At 45.2% G+C, this 14,624-nt stretch overlaps 2 protein-coding genes across 3 annotated transcripts; both read right to left on the bottom strand.

The window, feature by feature from the left end:
• Positions 1-609: 609 nt before the first annotated feature.
• Positions 610-9,946, bottom strand: LOC109992965 (basic helix-loop-helix domain-containing protein USF3). Its single transcript, XM_020645762.3, has 7 exons — positions 9,840-9,946; positions 9,232-9,349; positions 9,101-9,132; positions 8,891-8,973; positions 8,679-8,775; positions 3,644-8,532; positions 610-2,981 (listed from the first exon to the last, which is right to left on the bottom strand). The coding sequence occupies exons 2-7, from the start codon at positions 9,273-9,275 to the stop codon at positions 1,155-1,157; spliced, it is 6,972 nt and encodes a 2,323-aa protein (XP_020501418.3). The 5' UTR covers positions 9,276-9,349; positions 9,840-9,946; the 3' UTR covers positions 610-1,154.
• A 262-nt stretch (positions 9,947-10,208) lies between these two features.
• naa50 (N-alpha-acetyltransferase 50, NatE catalytic subunit) lies at positions 10,209-14,467 on the bottom strand. 2 transcript variants are annotated; one of them, XM_020644838.3, is made up of 5 exons: positions 14,279-14,467; positions 12,313-12,446; positions 12,076-12,195; positions 11,922-11,988; positions 10,209-11,660 (listed from the first exon to the last, which is right to left on the bottom strand). In XM_020644838.3, exons 1-5 carry the CDS (start codon positions 14,284-14,286, stop codon positions 11,483-11,485), a joined length of 507 nt encoding a protein of 168 aa, XP_020500494.1. In that variant the 5' UTR covers positions 14,287-14,467; the 3' UTR covers positions 10,209-11,482. The 2 variants fall into 2 exon arrangements, with proteins under 2 accessions (XP_020500494.1, XP_020500486.1); XM_020644830.3 differs by having other exon boundaries at positions 12,313-12,449; positions 14,279-14,466.
• Between the last annotated feature and the right edge of the window lie 157 nt (positions 14,468-14,624).

Below are 14,624 nucleotides of genomic sequence, written 5' to 3'. Positions count from 1 at the left end.
TCTGTGTACTATTGCAACATTTTACTTTGAACACTTGAGACATGTGAAGTGTCATTTCTTTCAATAGATAGGCCAATTTAAAGGTCTGCTCTTAACTTCCTGAGTGGAACTCTGTTTATGCTGATTTTAGCACCCCCTGTGGACAATGGACAACCTTCTCTCTTTGCTGATTTGTCCTGCCTGAGTATCTGAAACGTTTCCGACAAAACAAACCCCTAACTGTGTACGGTCTTTTAAAAAGAATAGATCTGCAAATCTTTGCCATAGAAAAAGTAAACTGCTCTGTTTAAGCAACATTCAGCTCATCAGTTTGACATCAATCCTGTAGCAGCAGTTTCAGGCATTACAAATTATAAAAATAAATAGTACATCAGTCTTAATTGCTTTCTTAGCCTACAAAGAGGAATCACTAGTACCAGTAATTTCAACCTGTTTCATGACCAGATAAACTCCTTACAGGAGCAGTGAGTAGACAACTTCTGTGACAACCAAAAATATTTTTAAAAGTTTTTCTTCTAGTTTTTGGTTTTGCCGAGACCCTCAGACCTACATAAATCAAAAGTGCCATCTAGTGGAGAAAGAAACACATAATTCTTTGGTTTGCAGCAATTACAAATGTCTCCTTATAAACTTTATTAAACAATTTTGTATTTACAAATACATACATAATCTATCAATTCTGATATGAAACATTGGTATGTACAAAATAGCTCTTATAAAAAACAAATTCATTCTGTACAGTATAACCTGATATAAGTTAGTTAATTACATTGGTAGGTTACTGTTCAGAAGGTTTCTTAATGACCCCATGATACTTCAAGTGACCAGTGATTCAAGTTCGAAACCTAAACTTGATTTGTTTTATTGTCACTTTAACCAACTGTTCAAAGAACAGGATCACATTTTTCTGTCACATTAAAATTAAAAGATTTCTGAAGTAACATAAATCATAACTTTGACATAATTGTGCCAGAGGAAATTAATCTGAGATTGAAACTGTGATGATGTAAACAGAGAAAACAAACAGTAGACAGACATGCTTAAACACCATGTTAAGCATCTAAATAGAACACATCTCAAATTAAAAATTAAACTCTTCAAAAGAGTTTAATCTTTACTTCGAGGTTTCAGCTCAAAAAGCAGCAGGACCCTCTTCACACAGCCGAGCTGCCGGCGTGTCCCAGAATGTGGCTGATGTTGTGGGCGGGACGGTTGGGCTGTTTGCCTGAGTCGGCAGACGAGGTGTTGGAGAGGGACAGCAGGGGGGACATGGGCATTGCTGAGCCATCGGTGGGCATGCCTGTGGCGATCTCAGGGAACAGCGAGGTGAGGCTGAAGTTGGATATGTGAGGAGTGATTCCAGATGAGTTGGTAATGGGCATAGGCGGCATATCAGGGAGCAAGGGGAAGCTGGCCTGTCCAAAACCCACTGGGCGAGGCGGGGAGAGAATGGAGCCGAAGCGGTTGTTGAGTTGTGGAGCGCTGCCCTTGTCGGCACTCGGGCTTGTAAACATTTGATTGGGGAAGTATTGGAGGGTGACATCACTGGCGAGGCTGGGGTGAGCAGCGGGTGAATAGGACGGGTAGAAGGAGGGTAAAGTGTTCTGGGGCTCAACAGGAAGTAAGGAGGGGGTACGGGAGGTGTTCGGCTGGCTGACTGGAGGGATGAAAGTGGAGTTTGCATTGATGGGAGGTGGATTCATCCCCCCCTCAGGAATAAAGGGGAAACCAAAGTTTTGTGTTAGGTGTTGCTCAGGAACGAGATTGTTGTCGTTAGGAACCTGACCACTGTCTGCCATAAAGCGAACAATTGTGCTGCGGCGTGCCTCTCCTCCAGACTGAGGTCTGCCGAGCAGCACACCTCCACCCGAGGGCAGAGGTAGGTGGCCCTCAGGCTCAAAGGGGTTATTCTGCCTCACAGCTCCTGATCGAGGCCGGTCTCCGAGTCTCAGCTTGGCAGGCTGAGTATCTCGGGGGATGTGGCGAGAGTGCTGACTAACAGCAGCCGGTGGTCTGGAGGGGACAGAGGAACGTCCTGGCTCAGAGCTGTTATGTGCCGTCGGAGGGTGGGGGAGACCTGCGCGCACACCTCCATGCATATTACTGCTGACCTGAGAAATGTGGCTCTTGTTGCCCTCCCCGAGGCGCATAGCTGGGGCCTTCTGAGTCTGAGGCAGACTGGGGCTTGAATTCTTGGCCTGAATGTCTCCTGAAGAACTTCCAGGCCCACAGCTATAGTCCATGCTCACCGGGGGGCAGCACTGCACCGCTCGCTGGTGGTTGCTCTGCTCAGGCATGTGGGGGGAGAGGAGGCTTTGCATAAAACTCTGGTGACAGCTTTCCTGGTCGCGAGGGAGTGCCGGCCCGACCTGTATTCCCTGTGAGCCAGGATGAGCAGTACTGTAGCCCCCACGGTTCCTGCCGTCTGTTGCAGGGCCAACACACATCCTGAAGCCCCCCTGTTGCTGCCCCTGAGGGCCCCTTTGAGAAGGTGGCCCCGACTTTGGCGTCATATCAGTCCCACGAGACACCTGAGCCTCGAAACCGCCGAGCTGATGAGCTCCTCCTCCCATGGCCTTAAATGGTGGACACTCAGAGACCCTCTGGACATCAGCAGACCCTGGATGGTCTGAGGGGAGGCGATTCTGTTGGTTGTGTGCAACGTTTGCCTTCCCTCGTGATGTATCCAGGTAACCTCGAAGGTCTGGCTGCTCCTGTGTGGCACCACGGCTTGGCTGCAGGTGGAGACCCATGCGCTGCTGCTGCTGCTGCTGCTGCTGCTGCTGCTGCTGACCACTGGTTGAACTCTTACCGATGAGTGCCTCCGCTGAGTAGTTGGAAACACGATGACGTTCCTGCCGTGATGGAGCACAGGACAGATCAGAAGACCGGGACACAGGATTGCTGGGAGGAGAGATGAGCTGCTGGTCCAGAGTCCTAGAGTTCATCATCCTCTGCATAGCATTATGGTCCTGACCAGACTGGGAAAGACAAAAGGATAGAAAGGTTTTTTCAAACATTCTCAAAGTTCTATCAATAAATCAACTGGATTACCCTAAAAATAAATTCATTTATAATTTCTTACATGGATGGATGGATATTTACAAACTAAGTCCACAGTGATGTTGTCAAGGACTCTCCTCATCTCTTGCTGTACTTAAATGTTGTCTTCTTTTTCATTATGTTTTTGGTTCTTGAGAAGCCAAAGACAATTTTCCGCATTGTGGACTAATAAAGTTAAATTCTATTTGACATTTGTTTCTAATTTGAAGCATTTAAAAATAGCTTTTAAGATTTTTTGGTTATAAATTCATACAATTGAGAATTACCCAGGTAAGTGACAATTATATACAATTTGAGGTACAGATTAAGTTGAGAAAAGACAATGTTTGATATGGTTAAATGATAAATTAAAATGTACTGATCAAATTTGTCACTTGTCGCTATAAACCTCTTTCTGTATAACACTTGGCATATTAGTCTGCTCTTCAAGACCTTGCAATGTTTAATCAACTCATAATTTCATCACAGAAGCTGCTAGTTGAATAGAAAGTTAAGAAAAACAGATCAACCAAGTTCTGTGTACTGCTGAACTTCCTTTCCAATTTATGCTGTTAAATACTCTCTTTCATGTGACACAAACCTTAAGGTGCTCCTGCTGGGTGAGGTGGCTGCTGTGGTGTCCCCTGGATCCTGCGGCCTGGGCCTCACAGCTTTTCTCCTGGTGTCTAAAGTGCTGCTGCTGGATCTGCTGCTGCAAATGCTGCTGGTGTCTGGAATGGGAGCTCTGCTGTTGCTGTAGCTGCTGCTGTTGGTGTTGTTGATGCTGCGTTTGGGGCTGCTGTGGGTGTGTCTGCTGTTGGTGCTGCTGGGTATGAGACTGTTGGTTATGTGTTGGTTGTTGATGTTGAGATTGCTGATGCGGCTGTTGTTGATGCTGCTGTGTGTGCTGTTGATGCTGTGACTGTTGTTGTTGTTGTTGTTGTTGTTGATGTGTGTGCTGCTGCTGAACTCCAGACTTTTCCAGGTGATGCTGCTTCTGTTGCAGGCCAGCAGGTGAGCCAGTCTGACTTCCTCTGACAAGTCCCCGCTTCTTCTGCACATGCTGATGTTGCTGCTGCTGCTGCTGCTCCTGCAGTGCCCTCTGGTGTAGCGAGTGGCGCTGTGCGGGGTCAGGCTGCGTCAGGTGGTGCTGTAAGTGATACAGATGGTGTCTCTGTTGCTCTTGCTGCTGCTGTTTCATGTAAAGGTTTCCTCCCAGGTGCTGGCCAGGCTGGGTTGCAACATGCTGTTGATGACTCTGGGGCAGATGGAGCACACCTGACTGGTTCTGCTCAGGAGGTGCTTGAGGAGGGCAGTGGCCATCTGTGGGCCGAACTACAGAGCTCATGAAGGAGTTTGTGGAGAAGAGGGAGCTTCCGCTTTCTGTATTAATCCTTGTCATGATGGCTGAGGACGTGGGGGGCAGCTGTCCCAACATCAACTGGTTGTGGTCCGCTGCTTTCACATCCATGTGGCTTACAATTGGAGCCGATGGAGGGCAAGGCTTGGGCCGCTTACCGGGGTTCAGCATCACCTCCTCCTGGGCCTGCCTCTTGGAGATGATCTTCACTTGTCGCTCTCCAACACTGACTCCAGCCTGAGCCCTCATTAATGCAGTTTTTAAGGGGGTGTACTCATTCAGCTGAGCTGCACCTGAGCAAGGGGAGAGGGCATTATTTGAGGGCTGGGGTATGTGGGCTGATGTTCCAGCAGGTGAGGGAAGTGAGCCTTGTTGACCACCCAGACTGGGAGAACCAGGGTAGGCTTGTTGGCTGGAACTTGGACGGATCAGGTTGTTGACACTGAGGCTGGCCACAGTGCCGCTCTGAGATTGGACATGGGAGAGAGACTGAGGCTGCGAGTATGTGATGTTTTGTTGATGTCTATTTCCACTGGGCCCACTGACAGATACCTGGACAGCAGGTTTGACAGTTAGTGAATCCATGGGTTTAGTCACTTTTGTTTGCTGTCCAGTTGAGCCCCTTTCTTTACCACTAGACACCGGTGGGGTTTTGGGGGGCTCCCACGTGGCTGTGGAAGGGTTTGTTGAAGCAGCACTGTCCCCACTCCGCCTCCCTGGACTGTCTTGTTCCAGCATGGCCAAGGCCAGCATCTCTGCCTGCTCCGATGTGAATGTAAATGTCCCAAAAGAGCCGGATGAGGCACTGATACTATGGCCCTGAGGAAGCATGGAGGCCACAGAGAACCCTCTGCCTCCCCCAGCAACTGTAGATATGGGAGAATCAGTTTGTCTGCTTGATGTCATGGGATGCTCTATAGTTTGATCGTCAAGGTTGGTGAACACCTGTTGTGAAAGGGTAAAATCCTTTCTAGAGGAAGTGTCAGTGGTTGATGCCACCAAGCTATCTTTCTCTGCTGATTGGTTTTGTCTTTCTTTCTGAGCCTCCTTTTCTCTTCTGTGGGGCTGGGGTTGTTTGTCTTCAGTTGGCTGACAGGAGGAATCGTTGGGCATGTCCTTCTGCTGGGTGGGAGCCCTGCTGGTCGTTACCCTTTTCCTAAACTCTGAACCTGTTGAAGGGGCTGTAGCAGTGCTTAGGGGTGCAGGAAATGTTGCTGCATGTGATGAGAGAGCAACAGTTGTGGAAACCAATTGAGCAGGTGTGCGCTGAGATTCAGATGTATTGTAGGACAGAGGAGCGTGGGTATTCGATACCTGGGGACCACATACTGTACTCTGCTGGGACCCCTGATCTAAAGACACGTGGGCAGTTACTTTGACAGTGCTTGTGCACACTGGCGTTAGACATGCAGTAGAAACGGAGGTGGAAGAAAACAGGGCCTCAGCAGCATCTGCGGAAACGACCACAGGCCTGCTCTGCCTGGAAATAGCAGGTGTGGCAGCTGATTTTATTTGTATTGTGCTAGCTGTTTTATTCACGGTTGGCTGGTTAGCCTCTGGAACTAAGGGTTCAGAGGCAGATGAGTCGCCGCCAGAAACTACAGCTGGTTTACTCTTGGTGTCCACAGCTGCACTAGCTGATGGCTTAACCGATGGGGCGTAAACCGTTGTGACTGCAGTTGCTATGTCACTGGTGTTAGTAGTTACACCAGTCTGAGTTTCACTTACAGAGTTTTTACTCTGTGGATTGGGTTGACTTTGACTTACAGCATTTGACTCATTAGAAGAACTACACACAACCATTACCTCAGTGTTTTGAATAGAGTTGACATTTTCGAAAGCGGCGCCACAATCTGTAGTTGTGACAGCTGTCGAACAAGAGGGGGGGATTTCTGTGACTTTTACAGTTGAGGACTGTAGAACTTGAGATGTCGCAACTTGAACGGTCTGATCTTCTCCTGCAGCAGCCATGGGCGTATCCAAAGCAGCAACAGTAGGCTGTGCCTCACTGAGCTCTTTTTTCTTCGCTGCTTTTGTCCTTTTTGCTGTTGCACTCTTTGAATTCAGATTTGTACGAAGCCTCTTTCCTTTAGGCTTCGAGGCATTAACTCCCGGCCTTGATTTGACTGCGTTCAAACAAGGGACTTGGAGTTGTCGGGCAGGAAGAGCAAGTGTGGTTCCAGTGACGGACACCGGAGGAGGAGGTTTCTTCTGCTGGACTATTGACAGTGGAGCAGCTTGGGGCTGACCATTGTTCTGGGTTGAAATGGGAATTGGAAGGCCCTGAGAGATGCTCTGATTTAGACTGCTGAGCGCCCCTAAACTGTTGAGAGCCACATTGGTAGTTGGTTCCTCTGTGGTGGTAGGCTGGACCAGCTGAAGTGTAGTCTGGCCACCCTGGGAGTTGGATTTGTCAGAGGTCTTCATGGGTTGCAGCGCAAACACCTGACCATTTACAGTAATCGTCTGTGGGGTTGGAGGAACTGGTGGGGAAGAGGAGGAGGCATGGGGGACCTGAAGGGGATGGTTCATTTGGGGCTGAATAGGGCGTGGCAGAATGTGCACTAGCTGCTTTCCCCCAACGCTCTGCATTGAAGCAGTACAAGATGTTGTACTGCTGGTTGTGGGTATTTGCGTGGGCATACCAGGAACTGCAGCAGGCACCACACCAACCTGAGGAGTCTGGGGGGCTGGCGCAACCTGATTAGGTGCCTGGATAATTACAATATGCTGACAGGGTGTCTGATTGGTAATTTCCTCTCTTAAAACTGACTGGGATGGGCAAGCACTAGCCTGTTGAAGAAAAACTACGCTTGGATTGTTGGTGTTCTGAGGTGCTGATACACCTGAGGCTGTCCCACTGGTGGGGTTGACCTGCAGCACCTGCATGGTCTGAAGAAGGGGTAGCACTGTGGCCTGTGGTTGGGGAACCAGCGCTGGCTGGGGGAGGGGCTGAGGCTGAGAAATAAGAGCTGTATGAGGATGTGGAACCAATGATGCTGGTGTTAGTATAGCAGGCTGGGGCTGCGACACATGAGGATGGGCAACGACAGCTGGCTGGGGGAGGACAGCACACTGCGGTTGGGGGGCTATGACAGGTTGAGGTTTTGCATGGTTCAGGATCACAGGCCGCAGCTGGGGTGGACTTTGAAAGGGCTGTGCTTGAATGTGAGCTGTTATTGGGGCTTGCTGTACGGGCACATGTGGCTGCATCTGTATTTGGATGGGCTGAACAGAAGGTTTGTTACCCAGTGGACACACCGTTACCTGCTGCACAGCCTGGCTGGTGGTGATGACTTCTGGGGTGGGGACACTCTGACACACCGGTTGCACTGTGTTCCCTGCCATCTGCAGCGTTGTCCAAGTAGTCTGTGTGCTTCCTGCTGCCCCTGCTCTAAGAAGGGCTTGACTGTTAGGGATTGTAGTGTAACTTACAGTCCTGATGGCAGTGTCCTGTGTGACCAACGAGCCAGCCTCCGAGGCTGCTGCTTTTGGTGTATTTAAAGTCTGGGTAAGAGCTGTAGGAGTGGGAGTTGGCTGAGCGGGGCTTACAAAGGGGATCTGTGAGGCTGAAGTGGCTGCTACAGTGAGGGTCTGGACTGGGACAGCAGGCTGTGTTGGCTGGGGAAGGGCTGTGGTTGCAGCAGGGATCTGAAGGGTGATATAAGACACAGAGGGTGGCAAAGAAGTTCCTGCAGCCGAGGTCTCGACCACACATTGCTCTATCATTCTCAAGCCTGGCGTAGACTGGGTGGGTGTGGCAGTTGAACCAGGGAGAAGTGCAGGGGTGGGAGAAGAGGTACTGACTTGCAGCACGGTACCGTTAACCCTTAAATTTGTGCAGACCTCAGAAGGTGGCTGAAGACTTAAGGTTTTAGAAGCCTGTTTCCCTGGACTACTCTCCTTCCCTGCTGGGCATATCACATTCCCATTGGAATAGACGATGATCCCCTTTGGAAGTTGGTGAGTTGGGATCACCTTAGCCACCTTGGCGGAGCGCTGCTTTCCCTTCCAGTGAATGGTGGGGTCTTCTAAAATGTTGATATCATTGGCTTTGAGGAGCTCGATGTAGTGAGCACTCTCTTTCCTTAGCTCCTCCAACTGCCGCCGGAGCCGCCTGATCTCTTCCCCTGCAGAGACGAAGCATAAATGAATCATCAACAGAGTGAATTTAGCCATTAAATAATTATTCAAAACTCACATACTGTCTAATCACACGCTTGTAACTTCAAGTACAATTAAAAATGTAAACATCAATGAGAGAATTAAACCTCACCTTGAACTTTATCTCCTCCTTCCAGAAGCATCGCGTCATTTTGTTTTTTCAGTTCAGCGATGTAGCAAAAAGCCTGGTCTAGGATCATGTTTTTGCTCTGTAGAAATTGGATAAAAAAAAAAAAAAAAAGGTTAGATATTACAAGACTGCAACACAACACCAAACTGTAAGTTGAGCCTAATGGCAGCAGTAACGCCCAGCTTGTCTCTTACCTGTTTAAGCGCCTGGGAACAGGGCAGAAGGTCACCAATGCGGTTTATTCCAGCATTGATCTTCTCCTTTCTGTGTCTCTCAACTAGAAAAAAAAAGAAAGCAAACTTGAATGTTTCCGAACACATAAAGTCACCGCCAGCCTTAGAAACTCCTGACAACACGTATATGTTGACTAAGCAGCAAAAGCACAAGAGGAAATGTTATTTCACCTGCATTGTGAGATTCTTTGTTTTTCTTCTTTCTGTAAAAGCGGATAAACAACTCACATTCAGCTGTGTTCATCCTGACTCATTATTTGGTTAAAAACAACAACAATACAGAGCAGATCAAGCATCCTTACTTGGCTTTACGACCAGATGTTTTGGTTTCAGTCATCTCTGGCATCCTGCACCAATAGATGCCTGGTTGATAAGTCAACACATTCAACAGACTGACCTTAAACCTCTTCTGTGCTCTGCCTGCAATGAAATCAAAACATCCACACCAGGATCAATGTTGAGCACCATGACGCAATGACAAAAACACATTCAGATGTAAAAAAAAAAAAAAACCCTGCAGGAAGACTGACGTGTAATGAGAAGTCAAGCATTTAAAGCCCTTGTTAAGCAAACCTTCATCACAACTACTAGATGCTAACAAGCTGGTGTAGCTTTACAGTAAACCTACTAAATTACCTTCAAATAACATCATACTTACAGACTTTTCAACAAGTAACAGGAAATGTTGTTAAGTTTGACATCAATCAATGTGCATACAGTGATCTCGTCCCCACATTAAAAGACGAAACAAGCAACACTGCCTGTTAATTATTCAGCTAAGCTTTATGTTAGCTGTTAGCCAGCGAGCTAAGCTTTCCCGTTGCCGAGCCAGCTGTTAAGCGAATTAACGGCGGAATTCGTCACGTCCGTGTTGATGTAAGAATGCAAATAAAAAGCCGTTTCCACTGACCTCCAGCCTCGGCATTTTGGAGACTGTCTGTTCCTGCGAAAACTTTGAGTTTGGAGGCAAACTGTGAGCTAGCAAGGCATTCAACTCATCTCTCACAACAATCCGAGGCAGCCTAACTTCATGCGGGAATGGGCGGGCTGTCGGGGAACTGACAGCCAATAGCGTTGGAGATACGGGCGTTTTCGGCCAATCAGGGTGTTTTACAAAGGCTTCCCCAGGGATAGGTTTACAACCAATGCGTGTAAACCAAACACGGATGGTTTTCACGCTCCTTTGCAGTAGGTCTAAAATAATTTTTCACAGATGTTTATTAAATGAATCCCTTAACTTAATGTGTAAGTGAGAAAGAATGTGACCATAACTAACACGTTTACTGCAAATAGTAATTCCTTTATTTAGACGTTAAAAAGTCTTACAATATAGAGCTCCAGAAAAGATAAAATTCTTCAAAGAAAGGAAAAACATGCTTATACTACAGTGGAGAGGACACAACTCTCCTCACATGCAGAGGGGTCAGAGCTCCCTTGGGGTGAAACACTTTCCAAAAAGACCATACCAAAATGTCCAAACAATCTGCAGGGGCTCCTAAACCCCAATGAAGGCGTCGGTAACAACAGGAACTGACTGAGAAAGGAAGTTTGAGAATACCATTTCTGCTAGTTGGCTAAATAAGGTGCCATTGGTGTTAGAGGTGAGATGTCTCAAACAATTCCATGCATTTAGAAACATGTCTTCAAACACCTTTTTATTAAACCGCTGGAAAAAAAAATAATTCCCAATCCAATCCCAATCAGCCAAATCTGTTGTTATTCAAACATTCCTCAAAAAACATTGAGTGCCCTTCACAGAAAAACATTCAATAAAATATTTTTGTTTCTCTCATTTCTAATAATTTTCACTCTTTAATAGTAAACCCTGGAGAGCGTCTGAACCGTTTGCCATCTTGATGTGAAAATTAAAAGTAACGACTGGATGGGTAATTAAATTAACAGGCTGGAAAATGAAGTTACTCAGATAGTACGAGTGGTGACAGAATTTCCCCACCACCTCTAAACCGTTCAGCCTTCCTTACCATTGTATCAAGGAGGTACATTTCTTCTTTCCTCATGTGTTAATGACATGTCAACAAACCAATTAAGACACATTTCCAATAAATTCCAGAGTTCAGATGGCAAGGGAACAGAGGTATGACTCTTTCATGAACAACTCAAAGCATCACTTCAAACCAACCAGCTTGAACTTTGTGTCAGTGATGGTCTTTCAAACACTTTTACAGCTTCAAAACAACTTAATAACCGCTTAAAAACAACTCAAAAACAGTATGATTTGCAAACACCACAACCTCCCCCTCCAACAAGTCTAAAACTGTCTGACGTTGGCAATTCTGTAAACAGGAGCACTTTTGAATAGTGAGATTTTTGTCATTTTAAATTTTTTGTATGAGGAGAAGGGAGCAATAAAATATGCTAAATTAAAGGGGACCCCCTTGCAAAATAAATGCAGCATTTTTTGTACTTTAAATTTCTTTATGTCTTTTTAGCGTCCTTTGAAGAAAGTGTTGAATGTGTCAACCGTGGGGCATTTGTCACAGTTCTGTTTCTGTGGAGGCTGGCACATCAGTGCTCTTCCCAAACACTGTGCCCCTACTCTGCCTTCTGAAGCTCTCCGGTGGGGGGTGCACACGGGCTGCGCAGACTCTTTTGCAATACATGGGCATCTGCTGGCTCTATCCTCTTGTAGTAATTCTTTTTTGTCTCGATGATCTCAAAGCCAAACTTCTGGTAAAAGTGAATCGCTGACTCATTGCTGATCTGCACATGACTGTTGAGAGGGAAAGAAGGAATTTTATAAGTTGTAGAACAGTTTGAAAAAAATGACACAAAAAGGAACAATGGATTGATAGAATAGATGTCTAAACTTAAACTAAAAGAATCTGTCAAATTATCAATCTGATAAACAACACGATAAAATACACTTTATTGTTCCTAATCGTTTCCTATAAGGAGTCACCTTACGATAATTTAAACAAGTGTTTGAAGTGTAGAAAATATCCTCATACAGCTCCTTTATTTAGACACTCACAGGTAAATGTTGTCAAAAGTGCCGTCCTTCTCACAGATGTTTAGTACATGATTCAGCATCTTTGTACCTTGAGGAGAAGATAAAGCCAAAGTTGAAAAGCAACACAGAAGACAAGAGTGCACTGCTACTTCTACAAAAAATGCTAAGCTCTCACCAATTCCAAGTCTACGGTAGGGTGCTAGACAGCCAAGCGTCATGATGTACAGTCTCTTCTGGTTCTGAGAGTGGTCCACTCTGCAGCACACAGCGCCCACTGCAATGTCGTTGAAGTATGCTGGAAGAAGACATTTGTTGCAAATACCGGAAACAGGAATCCTTACTTCCTGCTTTTTATTTATTTAATTTTACATAGAGTATCTGGGAGTATGATGCATGAGGGATGTCTTCTTACCTAGCTTTGCAAGCTCTCCAACTTCCAGTACATCTTTGTAAAACTTGTCATTGTAGCTGACAGGGAAGATGACCTGGTTCAGGCGTTTAAGCTGCTTAATGTTGTGGGGCGTAACGTCCCCCAGCTCGATCCGGCTACTGGAACAAGAGCAGAACGGTCAAACAGCTGAGAAATGTGAAATGTGCTTCAGTTAAAGCTTCTGAAATGTGACAGTGGTGTGCTGCTTTATGGTGTCAAATTAATCTCACAATGTTTTGGTCAAGGACAGTGGTAAAAAAAACCAAAAAAAAAAAAACATGTCTAATGAAGATGATGTTATCTTCTGCCATACAAATGATGATTGCCATTTATTCGTGAAATGTTTGTATTTCATTGCTCAAATAAATAGTTAAAAATATGACAAAAGCACCAGTGCAACAACAGTAAAACACTGTTTGGAGGCAAACTGTTAGCTTTCTGTGAGCATTAAACATAAATTCATCATCCAGTCATTGCCAGTTCCCCGCTAAAGAATCCGAAAGAGAAACTTAAAAAAGTTTAAATCTGAACTTCCTAAAATTGCATCTGACGAGTTGAATAAAAGGACAACTACTACAGATGTTAACAAGCAGTGCCAATGACCCCTGCAGGATCAACCTTCGGTCCTGGGGGGGGGGGGAACAGGGCTTTCTCTGTTGCTGCTCCCACCCTCTGGAACTCACTCCCAAAAATAACATCAGAGACTTCCCCGACACTCACCTCCTTCAAGAAATCCCTCAAAACTCACCTCTTCAACACTGCCTACAACCACTAACTCCCCCCTTACATTACTTCTTCTTCTTCGTTGTACTGTCCTCTTCGTTTTTTTTGTTTAACGGTTTTATATTTTGTCAAAGCGTCTTTGAGTTCCTAGAAAAGCGCTATAAGAAAACAACATATTATAAATGTCACCAGGTTCGCAGGGAACCTGGTGACATTTATAATAATAATAATAAGAAAATACTAATTTATATAAAAATGTATTAATTATAATAGTGAAAAACAAATATATATTTATTATAAATGTCACAAGGTTAGCAGGGAACCTTATAACATTTATAATAATAAACAAAAATAATAAATAATAAAAAACACTATATTATAATAATAATAATAATAAATTACATATAATAAATAATAAAAAAAACAATATATTATTATTATTACTATACATGTCACAAGGTTCCCTGCCATCAGTATTTCCTTTGACAAGAGTTACTTTAATCTATCATGTTCTAGCCTTTTATCAACTAAAATAAATGTATAAACATAAATAAGGAGTCAGGTTGAATTCACTGAGGTATTTATGAAAGACAAAACATCTAAAACAAAAGCTCATCAGCAAACACAGTCAGTCAGTCAGTCCTTACTGCAGACATTAACCTTATCTGAACTATATGAAGTTAAATTATAATCTGAACACAGAGACCTGACAACATGGAGCATCAGAGCTGGTGTTACTTTGACTTCTTGTCACTGTAGACGTTGTTACAACAACTCACACAAAGTCTCCAACTTCACATCTCCGCGTTACTAACTTGTTTAAGGAGTTGACTGACTCTGTGAACCTGCAGCTGAGGTTGAGTTAAGCTTCGTTTGGCGTGAACACTCAGGTTCTTTTGACATCCAGTATCTACCAGCTAAAGCTAAAGTAGGTTTACTGACTCAGCTTCACACACTTGAAGATAGCCACTTAACTTCACCTATTCGCGACCGAAACGACCCGACAAGCTGCTTCAGTGAGAGAGGATATCATTCACGATATAATTCAAGGAATGAGCTGTCGATGTTTGTTGCTTTAGTCCCTACACCGTAAATAGACGTAGCTTAGCCAGCTAGCTAGCCTCGCCGTCTCCTCCCCGCCTCTCCTTACAGAGAAAAAAAAACTGAAAAGAAAAACTTTACTCGTGCTAAGCTACTTATTCGAGGCTCAAAAGCTTACACTCACCCTTTCATTGTATACAGTTAATATTCCTTATTTTCGAATAGGCCGAACTTTAGAGTTGTTTTGGGTAAAAAAAGGAATTTTGACAGAGTTAGGGTTGGGGATGCCTCCCGTGTTACCCTCCACATGTAGCTCGTAGCGGTGGTCGCAGTTAGCTTAGCACTCCTTCCACGACTGTGTGGATACTGTCAACCCTGACCCCCGCATGCGCACAAGCACTGCTGCGTACGTCGCCGGAGGTTTTAGTACCCTGGGTCTGGTCTTTCAGGATGACTTAACGTTACCTAGCAACATCCACAAAGAAAATGTTATTGGTTACATTTAGAATGTTAATATATTAATATATTTA

Source organism: Labrus bergylta, chromosome 20, assembly GCF_963930695.1.
Source record: "Labrus bergylta chromosome 20, fLabBer1.1, whole genome shotgun sequence".
NCBI lineage: Eukaryota > Metazoa > Chordata > Actinopteri > Labriformes > Labridae > Labrus > Labrus bergylta.
This window is presented reverse-complemented; position numbering and strand designations above follow the sequence as displayed.

What these genes read in the sequence shown, in the direction of transcription:
- LOC109992965 (XM_020645762.3), bottom strand. Translation starts at nt 9,275, where the DNA reads ATGCCAGAGATGACTGAAACCAAAACATCTGGTCGTAAAGCCAA. An exon ending in ACATCTGGTCGTAAAGCCAA is followed by an intron (nt 9,133 to 9,231) that starts GTAAGGATGCTT and finishes CCGCTTTTACAG; the next exon opens with AAAGAAGAAAAACAAAGAAT. An exon ending in AGGAGGAGATAAAGTTCAAG is followed by an intron (nt 8,533 to 8,678) that starts GTGAGGTTTAAT and finishes TCGTCTCTGCAG; the next exon opens with GGGAAGAGATCAGGCGGCTC.
- naa50 (XM_020644830.3), bottom strand. An exon ending in TGGAGAGCTTGCAAAGCTAG is followed by an intron (nt 12,196 to 12,312) that starts GTAAGAAGACAT and finishes GTCTTCTTCCAG; the next exon opens with CATACTTCAACGACATTGCA. An exon ending in CTACCGTAGACTTGGAATTG is followed by an intron (nt 11,989 to 12,075) that starts GTGAGAGCTTAG and finishes CTTCTCCTCAAG; the next exon opens with GTACAAAGATGCTGAATCAT.